Source organism: Lathyrus oleraceus, chromosome 5 (assembly GCF_024323335.1).
Source record: "Lathyrus oleraceus cultivar Zhongwan6 chromosome 5, CAAS_Psat_ZW6_1.0, whole genome shotgun sequence".
Lineage (NCBI taxonomy): Eukaryota > Viridiplantae > Streptophyta > Magnoliopsida > Fabales > Fabaceae > Lathyrus > Lathyrus oleraceus.
In genome coordinates this window covers 628,749,560-628,762,129 of record NC_066583.1, presented here as the reverse complement: position 1 = coordinate 628,762,129, position 12,570 = coordinate 628,749,560, and the positions used below count along the sequence as shown (strand labels likewise).

Here is a 12,570-nt window from a genome sequence, read left to right as displayed (position 1 = left end):
TCTTTTCTCAAAATTATTGTGATATTATTGTAGATCCATGTTTGCTGGTCATGCTAAGCTTTAAATCGTGAAATTCCATGCATGTTTGAGTGAGCTAGGGTTAATTAAAGTTCCATGGTTGAATTTTCATTTGCTCGATTCTATGAATATGTGATGATCCATGCCATTTCCATGCTTGATTCATGATCTATGTTGAATATCCTCCATGTTGATGTGCTCATTTGTGAAATCTGGAGATTTTGTTCTTGCTGATGATGAACAGGACACTGTTCATCTTCTTCACGAGGAAGAAGGTGAAGTGCAGAGATTAGGCCACGGTTTTAATTTCCATTTGCCACACAAATGCGTTGCCTATGTGTTTGTCCCAGGGTTAATTGTGATTGGTGCATGAAAATTCCATGCGTGCGTTTCTATTGGCCCGAGCGTGTGTTGACTGGTGTTGACTGCCAGCACATTAAGTGAAACGCCGCGTTTCACATGCTGGCGCCAAATTTTCAAAAATTAAATAAATTATTTCATTTCATTTTCTTTTATTTGTCACACTTTATTTCATTTCATTTCAAATCTTCAAAAAATCATATCTAATTGAAAACTTATCCAAAAATTACCAGGTTTTTTGCATTGTTTTGCATTTTCTGTCTATTATTTTTTGATCATTTTTCCATAAATTGTGCTTGGCTGGATTATTTTTTGTGCTAGGGTATGTGAGCATGTATGCATTTTGTACCTTGCCTTGCTTATTCATTTGTGAAATGCTGGTTTTTAATCCAATGAATCTGAAAATTTGCATGATGAAACTAGACATGTTGCTTGACATTTTGGTGTTGATTTCGTATTTTTATCATGTGTCATTTCTGTTTTATGATCATGTTAAGTTGGTGTGACAAATTGTGTCACACCTTTGCTTGTTCAACTTGATTGATGTGTTTGCCATGCCAAATGATCTCCAAATGTCCTGATTTTTTGTGTGATGCTTGATATGAATGTTGAGATTGCTCATGAATTTTCTTGGAATTTTTTGAATCATTTCTGATTTAATTGAGATTTATCATTCTGGTTGGTCACTTTTGATCTTTAAAATTGCCTTGAACTTCAATTGATCATGAAATGGATTTGGTAATTGATATTGAGATGAGACCTTTTGGATTGTTTCAAGATATGTTTGAAGTTGATTCATGTTAATTTTCAGCTTCTGTTTTGAATTTTTTCTCCATCTTTGACCCTAGGCTTTGACCTAGTGGTTTGCCTCTCACATTTGAGCTTTGATTTCAGGTTGAACATCCAAGTTCCATAGTTGTTGATGCTCCATCACTTGAGCATTGATATTTGCCTTTGACTGCTAATTTTTGTGTGTTTTGTAGGTTGATGTAAACTCATTTGAGTTTGACCTTTGGCTTACACATTGTGTACATTGGGATTGTTTGTTGCTTATTGATTGTTGTTTGATTGTCTGAACTTTGTACTGATTTGTTTGATGTTTCCACAGGTACATTAGTTGCTTGAAGTTCATTTTGAACTTTGCTTTGCTTGGTTTCTTAACCACCTAGGTATAACTCTCTGACTTCATGTAGTCTGGAAGACCTGTCCTGTTATGTGGGCAGGCACCTGTCTGAAGCCCTCCTTAAGAGGCAATGCTTGTGAATGTTTACTTTTGTGACAAGCAGGAAAAGTCCTCTTATGAGGCAATTGGCAGATAAAAGAGATGTGCAATCCATCTCCTGCTATTCAGTGTGTCATCCACTTTGCTCACACCATGTGTTGATGCATTATGGATATTAACCTAAGATCTTTGTTGTGTCAGTCATATGTGGAGAAGAGTTCCTACATTCTGAACTCCCACACTTTCATTTGTCTGAAGCTCTCCCAGGCCAGGGATAAGAGCTGTGAGGTCTTACCCTCACTTCCCATTTCATCTGCTTCACCCTAACTCTCAATGTTAGGGTTAAGAGCTAACTACACCCGATTCCAGTTGGCTTGTGTTTCACAGCCTAACCTTGTATGAGCCCATTTGTTTGCATATAGTGTGTGTGCTTGCTTCTTTTGCTTGTATGACTTTGCCTGTGCTGTTTAGGATAGCTTGCTGCCTGTGCAAGTTAGATAGAAACCTCAACCTAGGACCATGGTGGATTTGTATGATAACTATTAGGCTCGAGTCAGTCTCCCTTCTAGTTTGTCATTTCCCAGTCTCTGGTTAGGATAGAAGTTTCTCCCCTGTTAAGGGGAACTACGTTACCCTGATCCTCATACCAGATGAGGTACGTAGGCAGGAGATCATACGAGATCTCTCCGGGCACCCTTTTTCCTTTTGTGTGTGTTTACTTGACAGTTATTAGGCTCGAGTGTCAGACTCCCTATTAAATTGTTTGTTTGTTAACCTTCTTGTGTGTGTTAGGAGATGGATGTAAGACCAGCGATTGGCATTCCGTATCCTATTGGTGTTTGTTTGTGTGGAGTCTGACGTAAGTCCAGCGATTGGCAGTTGGTTTCCTGTGTGTGTTTGTTGGTTCGGAGTCTGATGTAAGTCCAGCGATTGGCATTCGGTTTCCATGTTTGCCTGTTTGTGTGGAGTCTGACGTAAGCCCAGCGATTGGCAGTCGGTTTCTTGTGCGGGTGTTTTTGTTTCAGCATGCGTGAGCCGAACTATGGTAGCTCTGATTCTCATTCCAGATGAGATACGTAGGCATATGATGCGATATCCTAGCGAGCTCGTTCCCCTTTTCTTCCATCTTTTTTGTTTCCAGTGTGTGTGTGCATTCTTTTGAGCAGTTTTAGCAACCTTATCCTTTCTTTCTGAGCGTGGATCTCGTCGAGTATGACGGATGCGTAGGGGTGCTAATACCTTCCCTTCGCATAACCGACTCCCGATCCCATCTCTCTTTGGTCGCGAGACCATGTCTTTTCCAGGTTTACTTCGAGCGTTTCCTTTCCCTCTTTTGGGATAAATAACGCACGGTGGCGGCTCTGTTTGTTTTGTTTTGCCCGCCGGTTGTTTTTCGCGGATACGACAATCATCACCTCATTAAAGAGGGCGAGGTACTCCCTCTCAGATTTAGAAAGGCATTGATGAATATTAAAAAAACTGGAGGTGAGCATCTTTATGTGCCTGTTTGTTGCAAACTAACGAATCATTTTCTTCACCAAGTATTGGTAGGTAGTAACTGAGAGTCGAAGGTTGCACCTTTGAAGGTGCTAGATATAAGATTGTATTTAAAGGAATCCAAAATCTCTAATAACTTTCATACGCATGTTGATGGAGGCGACATTCTCGTATGAGTTTTCGAGAATCACCTTGGAGGAGAATATATGTGTCCTAGAGAAATAAAAACATAAGTAAGTAAAAAAAATGAAATGTATGTTGCTAGAAAATAAAATTAAAGGCTACTTATTCCTTGAGTTCACATATGTCGGGTACAAGCACATGGTAAAAAAAACATTACTAATCCTCCAAGGAAACCATTTTTCTGTCTTCAACGACTTGGTCAATACAAACTTGCTCTTGAGAGATTGGCCTAATGGGATAGAAATACTCCACCTACTTTAAGGAACTTTCAAAAGAGCCATGGGAGATATAGTAACTTTCCTCCAATGATTTGTCTAACTTTGTAGACAAGACAAGGTTCTTGAGACGCATCTCACCATGGTCATCCTCAACTTTCTTCCGACCTTATTGAGATTCCTTAAAAGAATTTTCAAGCTCTTATATCCTTTTCTTATAAGGATCTAAATACCATTTTTTTTCGTCAATAACAACCTCCATCCTAGATAAGGATGTCTGAGTGGAAGCCAAAGCCTTATTCTTTTCACCTATTTCATGAACAAGCAGCTTCACTTTCTCAACCAGAGTGTCAAGATATTCAAAAGGCTCTATAATAATCTCTATAGCCAAAAAAGAGTCAAATGCTTCCTATATTTTTTCAAAACACCATCTCCATTCAACATTGAGGGCATCTGCCTATTATTTGAGAATATCCCTCTTCTTTTGAGGATTTCCAAGCAGGAAGACTTCCTTAAGCCCAACAACTCCAAAGGCTAAGACAAAAGACACCTAACGAGTGTGATAGGCCAACTCTTCCAATTCTACAAGAAGAGCTTCTTCTGGCTTATTTGAGAAATGGGAATAATCTTCACTAGAGACGGAAGACCAGAACTCCATAGTCATTATTGGGTTAGGATGAGCTAGCAATAAAAGAGACAACTCTGTTGAAACCAAAGCATGCTCCTCAGCAAATCTAAGTCGAGGATGCTTGATAAGAGGAACTTAACCCATAGTTCTTCAAGTTCAGGGTTGGAAGTCGGACATCCTTTACCATCTACTTATGGAGGGGATTAAAACATCATCGATAAAAGTTCACATAAGCAAAACCCAAACTTCCAATTGTATTGGGGAAGGAGTAACTCGAACAGTTGGCCAATTTGATGTGCCCGAAATAAAATCTCCCCTAGTTGACATAATACTTGGAATACCCATTATAAGAAAGGTAGCTCGAATATCCCTTTTTATCCTCCACACTGTTTCCCCACTCTTCACCACACGTGTATAACCAATAAAGAAGATGTCAGGAAAGGGATTATTTAAGCCACAATCAAAAGAAGTAAGTTTTCTATGTCACTCACCAAAGACAACCTTTCTATCCCCCTCGGTTATAACATTAACCAACCAGTAGGTCTCAATGAACCTTTTCAATCGTTTTTTTGACACTACATCAGATGGAGTGATACTGTTGACATAACCAAACTCCTTTTAGAAAGACACGAGTTGTATCTTCATGTATAACTCTTCCTAGGAGAAGTTCTCCATAACCTATGAAATAAATATGTACACATAAATAGAGACCTATAATCTATTTTACATATCTTTGCATAAGCATTTTCATTAATGGGAGTAAGAAAAAAACAATCCTTAAAATGATCCACAATGTCAGAATAGGTCTGGAGAATTTGGAGTTTTGCCTCAAAGAAACCAGACCTAAACCAAACGCTTGGTTAGTTGTATTGTTTTTAGTCTTTAAGAGATGGAAAAACAACGTCACCGTCGGCTTACCCTTCTTGTACTCATACCAATATTGAAAAACCTTGGCAAACACCCAACTCATTAGATGCAATTGCAAATGGGAGATCATCAAGTGGTTCATAACATTGATCTTAAAGTCATTAAATGGGATATGAACCCCTATGAGAGAAAATAAGAACTCGTGTAAGGGGATGACACACCCGTCATATTGGATGCATACCATATTATCTTCATATAGTGGAAACACCTTCTTGTTGGACCAAGAACCCACATCAATTGAAGTATAGTCTAAGCCACCCTCACGAGCGGAAGCGGAGGCGGTCCCTAATACTCCTTGGTCCATCCATTTATCTAATATATATTTATTCACCTTCCTATTCATAGTTTGTGTAATATCCATAATTAGAAGCGCTACGAAGAAGAGCATAATACAACTAAGATAAGATAAGCAAGCAAGTTCATACACAAACACTCATATCAGAAAGTGCCAACAATAGAAAATCTCTTGAAAAGAGAAAAAATATGTGAAAAGCCCACTACCCAAGAAATTTAAGAGAATGAGGAAAAATCAAGAAGAAAAGTTGGCTTTATCTAAACGAAAATGGATCAATCGATCATGCATGACAAGTGCCAACGAGCGGAGATCTCGCATGAATTTGACTAAGGTTGGAACATGGAAGCTTGTGAGAAAGAATGACAAGAAAGAAAAAAATGAATTCTTTTGCAAGTTGTTAATGGAAAGAAGGCAAAATGATGTTTTAGAGACCCATTATAAGCGACTCTTCCATTAAAGATCGTACGATCCACTACACACCACCAACAATCAGGATTTTGTCGAGAAGTGTTCAAAGTACTCAAGTGCTCTAAAGAAGAGGAAACGTCGTCATCAACTAACACAGGGACACACACCCTTTATTCTCAACAAAATATTGCATATTAAAAGAAGGGTATTAAGTGCACCAGTTCTCGATGGTAGTGACACCTCATCAAAGGATTTCACTTTCCTATATCCAACGACCGAGTTGGAGCATAATTTGGCAAACTCTCCTATTGCAGAGCAGAGATAAGGGTTTTAGGGAAACTGTTCTGAGCCGTTTGTGAGACTCAAAACGAAAGATCCAATGATAAGATAGAGAAAGTAAACTGCACATAACATGTATACCTTCTCCCCTAGAAATAGACGATTCCGCCTATTCGAGCTTTGTTGGCCATCCATATCAATTTGACGCTAACCGTAACCCACGCCTCAATCCACACTTACCATTGTTAATCGTTTCTCTTATTTAAGAGAGAATACACATCATTTTCATCTATTTAAATCTATTCTCACCTACATAACTCCTATCACTCTCTTATTGACTTAAGCGTTAGAGTGTTAACCTTACGGTTCAACCTCTTATCCACCGTCGCATGCGAAACTCAAATGCTTCCTCGTTCAACAAATATAATAAGTTTTTTTATGTATTATCTTGTAATTAGTTATCTTTTTTTAATCTTAAACAATTTTATTCAATAACTTATATACTAATTTGGTGCGATATTTATGTTAAATAAAAAATCCTTAAAAAGTAAAAAATTATCAAAACAAATTAGGAAGAACACATGACATAACAAAATTATTTTAAATAATACTATTATAGATAAATAAATAATTTAAATGCATTTTTATCTCCTATTTTGATGTTTCTTTTAACTTTTAGGTCCCCTATTTTAAAATCTAACATTTTGGTTCTTCAATTTTATTTTATTTGAATTTTTTTTATCTTCTCTATTTTTGCAGAAGTGACAGGGATGACTAGAATAATTAATTAATTATTATTTTTTATAAAAGAAATTAATAATTAACAATTTTAATAAACTTTTTTTTATTATTTAAAAATTAATCATACATACTTAAAAAAAAATTCTAAGCCTAATGCCAATGTCTTTCCAATATCTCTCCAACCCACACGCGAACACTAAATAACATATCTAAATTATATAAACAATTAAAGTACCCGGTAACCAAAATTATGTGGAATTTGGTTTCAATCAAAGATGTCCCCTCAACTCTTGCAAACAAAGTTGTCTCTCTTCAAACCAAATAAAACATGCTTTTATAATTGATTTATTTCAACTCTCTTCAATTGATTTGTTCCAATCCAATTGCATCTTTTTGCAAACAAAAATGTCGTTCTTCAAACCAAATCAAACATCCTTTTGCAAACAAAATATATTTCTCTTTCCATTCCTTTTCCTTTTTAAGTGCCATTCTTTACTTATACTTAAAAAAAGTTAATTATTATTATTATTTTTTAAATAATAATTATTTTTTTTATCTATAATACTTTTAATTATTTATTATTTTTTTTCTCTGTCATAATTATCTTAAGATAATTTTGACAAAAATATAATTACTACTATCTTGAATTTTGAAAGTGATACATATATAACTCAAACCATTTCATGCACGGGTCCCATCATTTGATATTTCTTCACGATGATTAAAGGGGTCCAAAAGTTCAATACATTTTTTTTCCAATTGATTTTCTCTATTAACTCCAAGTAAAGTAAGAATTTCCAATAGAGAATCTTATATTTAATTAAAGAATAACAATATTCGATTGCTAGAGCAATCTAGAGATTTTTCCAATAGTCAACCTTGTTGGTTTTTTAAAATGGAGAATGCAAAACACAAGTTAATATTGTCATTCTTCCATTTTAAAATAACTGTAGTTTTAATAAATAAAATTAATTTTAAAATAACTGTCATTTTTATTTTTCAATGTAGAGATGGTTGTTATTTTTTCAATTATATCTTTTAATTATTATTTTTTATATTACTTCCAATGCATCAATATTGTTAATTTAGTAAAAGTGTAATTTTTTCGAACGATATCATTATATTTTTTAATATATGCAAAAACTTTAAAAATAATTATTATAGTAATATTTATCGTTAATGTGATCAACTACTTTATTTTCACACAATAAGAACAGACAGAATTTCATATAGATTGATGGAGAATGAAGGTGTGTAATATGTTGTTTTTCTTCCTTGAATAATTGTTAGGGACAACAATAATTTGTGTTTTTGTTGGAGCCAGTTGTAAATTGTTGTGGTCAGTAGAATCTACCACACATGCATTAGATTGTTTAAAGGAGTTTTGTTTGCCAAACTTGAAGTCTCACTATTTGTTTTGGTTACTAATACTTTTAGTGTTTATATAGTTTAAATCCATACAATTTTTTTCAAGAATTTAATTAATTAATTAATAAAAAACATAATTAAAATTATTGATTAATGATATAAAAATATTAATTAATAAAATATTTTAATTATGTTATAATTTTTTTCAACCATATCATTAAAAATGATTTTTACTTAGAGTTATTATTATTCCTTTCTTAATTATTATTGTCATGTTTATAAGAGTGGCGGAAAACAAATCTAAAATAAAATAAAATTGAGGGGTTAAGAACTAAAATTTAAAATAAAAAACCAAAAAACTAAAACATCTAAACAGGGGGAAAATGCATTTAAATTTAAATAAATTTATCAATTATGATTTTAAAAGATAAAAATTAAATATAATTTAAAAACTAAGATTAAATTAGTTATATTTTTTAATCTTTTAATAACACAATTTTATTAAAAATTTTATATACTAGTTTGGTGAGATGTTTATGTTAAATAAAAAATATTTAGAAAAATGAAAAATTATCAAAAACGAATTAGGAAGGGACACCATGATATATACAAATATTTAAAATAATATTATTATTATAGATAACTAAAAATATCGACTATAATTTTAAAAAATAAAAATTAAATCTAATTTAAAAACTGAAATTAAGACTAAATAATTAAATTTATTGACAAAATACGTTTAAAAAATATTTGGTTAAATAGAATAAAATTTTATATGTATAGTTTATTGTAATACTAATCAATATAATTTAATAATATATTTAATTTCTTGAAATATTTATGTCAAATTAAAAAAAATACCAATGTTAAAAAATAGAAAAAAATTATAAAATAATCTATGAAATAATAAAAATAACATACGTAGTTTTTATTAAAATACTTATACTAAATAAAAGAAAGTTAATTTTAATAAATAAATAAAATATATAATAAAATAATATTGATAATTTGTTTATATATTTTCTTAAGATAATAGATACAAAATCAGTTTTAAAAAAAAGAAATAATAATAATAATAATAAATAATATATTATATTATATTATATGATTGATACCTAGATACTACACTCACATCAAAAACATATATATTAACCTAATTCTCTCTCTCACTCTTCCCTTCAACTCCACGGCGCAGATCCGAGGAGTTTGGGAAACCCTAATCACTTCTTCTTCTTCCACCACTCTCTCTCTTTGCGTCTCTCTCTCTTTCTTCCTCTACCAACAGGTATACGTAACTCAATTTCTCCCTAAATTTCACATTTTTACATCGATTCGAGTTTTTACTTTGAATCTGAGGTTGATCTGATTGATTTTTTATTAGGGTAAAAGTTCTGATCTATGTAATCATTTTATCGTTTGTTTAAGATTTGTTGTATGATATGTTCGAATTCAAGTTTTGAATAATCTTTTTACCGAGTGCCGTTGCATATTCTCGTCGAGGATTTGTTTATGTGATTCATGCTTTTTGTTTATTTGTTTATGATTGATTGATGTATTGTTTATGAGGGTTCCGTTATTTTTTTGACACTAGCAAATTTAAAAACTTAATTTTTTTCTCTTGAATTTGGATTTGGATTGTGTTTTGTTATAATTTTGTTGGATATTTAGTTATATGTTTTTTTTTGTTTGTAATATATGTGTTGAATTTTACCTTAACTATGTTCTTTGAACTGCAGTATGGCAGGTTTGGCTCCGGAAGGTTCACAATTTGATGCTAAGCAGTATGACACTAAGATGAATGAATTGTAAGTAATTGAGTAATGCATCATTACTTGTGTTTGTGTTTGTATATTCTGTAATTTTAACGTTTGGAAATTAATTTCAGGCTTTCCACTGATGGACAAGAACTCATCACCACTTATGATGAGGTCTATGATACTTTTGATGCTATGGGATTGCAAGAAAATCTTCTGAGAGGCATATATGCTTATGGTATACAGATGATTTTTTTTCTTTGTTTTTTTAATTCTTATTAATTGTATAACATTTGTTAGTAAGCAATTATTGAAGTGTGCTTTCACTAATGCATTTTGATATTGTTCTCTGTAAGATTTACCCCCTTAATGCTATGTTGCTTCATTCTTTAGAATTGCAGTAGCCCAATTGGAATTTCTGACAATTTTTAAGCATTAACTCAAACAATTATTGGGTCTAACTAAATCTTGAAGGATTATCTTTTTGAAAAGCATAAACATTTATATTTCAATAGGTGGGCTTGGCAAGAGTTTAGGTTGTCCATTAATTTATATTAGAGGTTACAAAGTCAGTGTGTTTAGACCCTGCCTGCCCTGGCCCCTTGATAGTGGTCACTTAGTATCGCTGGGCTTGTCATGGATAAGCTACCAACAACAGAGAGTGCAGCTGCTTTTTCTCTCTTTTCTTCAATTGGTTGAGACAGAGATTATGTTTGTAGCAGATTAAAAATTTAATTTGCTTATTTGTTCCTATTGTGTTTTGGAGCTAATACATCTAGACATAGTAGTACTAGTATTGCATTTTAAAGAATATTAAGAACTAAATTCTGCATGTTACTCGCCCACAAGACCTTGTCTGATGTTTTGTTTTTGTGCTTAAGGTTTTGAGAAGCCTTCTGCAATCCAGCAAAGGGGAATTGTTCCTTTCTGCAAAGGTCTAGATGTGATTCAGCAGGCTCAGTCTGGAACTGGAAAGACTGCAACCTTTTGTTCTGGAATTTTGCAGCAGCTCGATTATGGATTGGTTCAGTGCCAGGCTTTGGTTTTGGCACCAACAAGGGAACTTGCACAGCAAATTGAGAAGGTTATGAGAGCTCTTGGTGATTACCTTGGTGTTAAAGTTCATGCTTGTGTTGGTGGCACTAGCGTTCGCGAGGATCAGCGTATTCTCCAAACTGGTGTCCACACTGTTGTTGGCACTCCTGGACGTGTGTTTGACATGCTGCGAAGACAGTCTCTTCGGTCCGATAGCATAAAAATGTTTGTTTTGGATGAGGCTGATGAGATGCTTTCACGTGGTTTCAAGGACCAGGTGTGTTGGTTTTCCGATTCTTTGTTAGAACTGAATTTGGTTGGATTCTTTTTTTTCTTTGCACTGTGATGCACATGTTTCATGCATTTGATGTCACTGTTTTTTCAAACTCTGAAACCCTTTTATCTTCATTTGACATATCTTCACTAGCACCAGATGAATTTATTGTCTTAAATAGCTAACTGTCTATTTTCTTTTATGTTTGAAAAATGCAGATCTATGATATCTTCCAGCTGCTGCCACCTAAAATTCAGGTTGGAGTGTTCTCTGCAACAATGCCACCAGAAGCCTTGGAGATCACAAGGAAGTTCATGAATAAGCCAGTGAGAATTCTGGTAAAGCGTGATGAATTGACCCTTGAGGGTATCAAGCAGTTTTATGTGAATGTTGACAAGGAAGAATGGAAACTAGAGACATTATGTGACCTTTATGAGACTCTGGCTATCACTCAGAGTGTCATTTTTGTGAACACAAGGCGCAAGGTGGACTGGCTCACTGACAAAATGCGAGGCAGGGACCATACAGTCTCAGCCACCCATGGAGACATGGACCAAAACACTCGTGATATCATCATGCGTGAATTCCGCTCTGGTTCTTCCAGAGTTCTCATTACCACCGACCTTTTGGCTCGTGGTATTGATGTTCAGCAAGTGTCTTTGGTGATAAACTATGATCTTCCTACCCAACCTGAAAACTATCTCCATCGCATTGGGCGAAGTGGGCGTTTCGGAAGAAAAGGTGTTGCTATAAACTTTGTCACTGTGGATGATGCAAGAATGCTGTCTGATATTCAGAAGTTCTATAATGTCACCGTAGAGGAATTGCCTTCAAATGTCGCCGATCTTCTCTGATGAGTTAATTTTTGTTCTTTGTTAAGTCATCAGTTTTTTTTTTTTAGTTTTTGACAAATGCAATTTTCTGTTTTTTTTTCTTTACCATTTTTACCCATTAGAGATCAAAGACATCTGACTCTATTTATAATGGATTTATGAATTTTGTTTTATTGCTTAATTAATTAAAAGGATGGTCTAGACTTTTTCATTTCTGCCGTATGTATTTTCTTTTTAATATGATTTTATTTTAAATTATTTATGTAATTTAAATTAATTGGTTTTCGAAGGCATTAGCTTTAAATCCAGTCGAACATATTCCTCTTTTTTTCTTCAAAAGTAAAAGCTCGAAGTTAACGAAAAAAACGTAATGAATACAGTTCAAGGATTTTGAACCATTAATAAACTATAAATAGAAAACCAAATACAAATTTAAGAAAGTAAAATTAAAATATTATCTATAAGTAGGAAAAATGAGCCAAAATTCAAGGAATTTTTTAAAAAATAACCCACTTTTTCAAGGGAAATATATT

The 12,570-nt window shown here is 33.5% G+C and overlaps 1 protein-coding gene across 1 annotated transcript; it reads left to right on the top strand.

Moving 5' to 3' along the window:
* Positions 1 to 9,254: 9,254 nt before the first annotated feature.
* On the top strand, positions 9,255 to 12,248 carry LOC127087319 (eukaryotic initiation factor 4A-10). The gene is made up of 5 exons (XM_051028202.1): positions 9,255 to 9,426; positions 9,878 to 9,946; positions 10,027 to 10,133; positions 10,777 to 11,207; positions 11,423 to 12,248. The coding sequence occupies exons 2-5, from the start codon at positions 9,879 to 9,881 to the stop codon at positions 12,056 to 12,058; spliced, it is 1,242 nt and encodes a 413-aa protein (XP_050884159.1). The 5' UTR covers positions 9,255 to 9,426; position 9,878; the 3' UTR covers positions 12,059 to 12,248.
* The last annotated feature ends 322 nt before the right edge of the window (positions 12,249 to 12,570 follow it).

Excerpts from the sequence above, each read along its gene's own strand:
- LOC127087319 (XM_051028202.1), top strand. The coding sequence starts at position 9,879 with ATGGCAGGTTTGGCTCCGGAAGGTTCACAATTTGATGCTAAGCAGTAT. Across the intron at positions 10,134-10,776 it reads GAGAGGCATATATGCTTATG|GTTTTGAGAAGCCTTCTGCA; the intron begins GTATACAGATGA and ends TTTGTGCTTAAG. Across the intron at positions 11,208-11,422 it reads CACGTGGTTTCAAGGACCAG|ATCTATGATATCTTCCAGCT; the intron begins GTGTGTTGGTTT and ends TGAAAAATGCAG.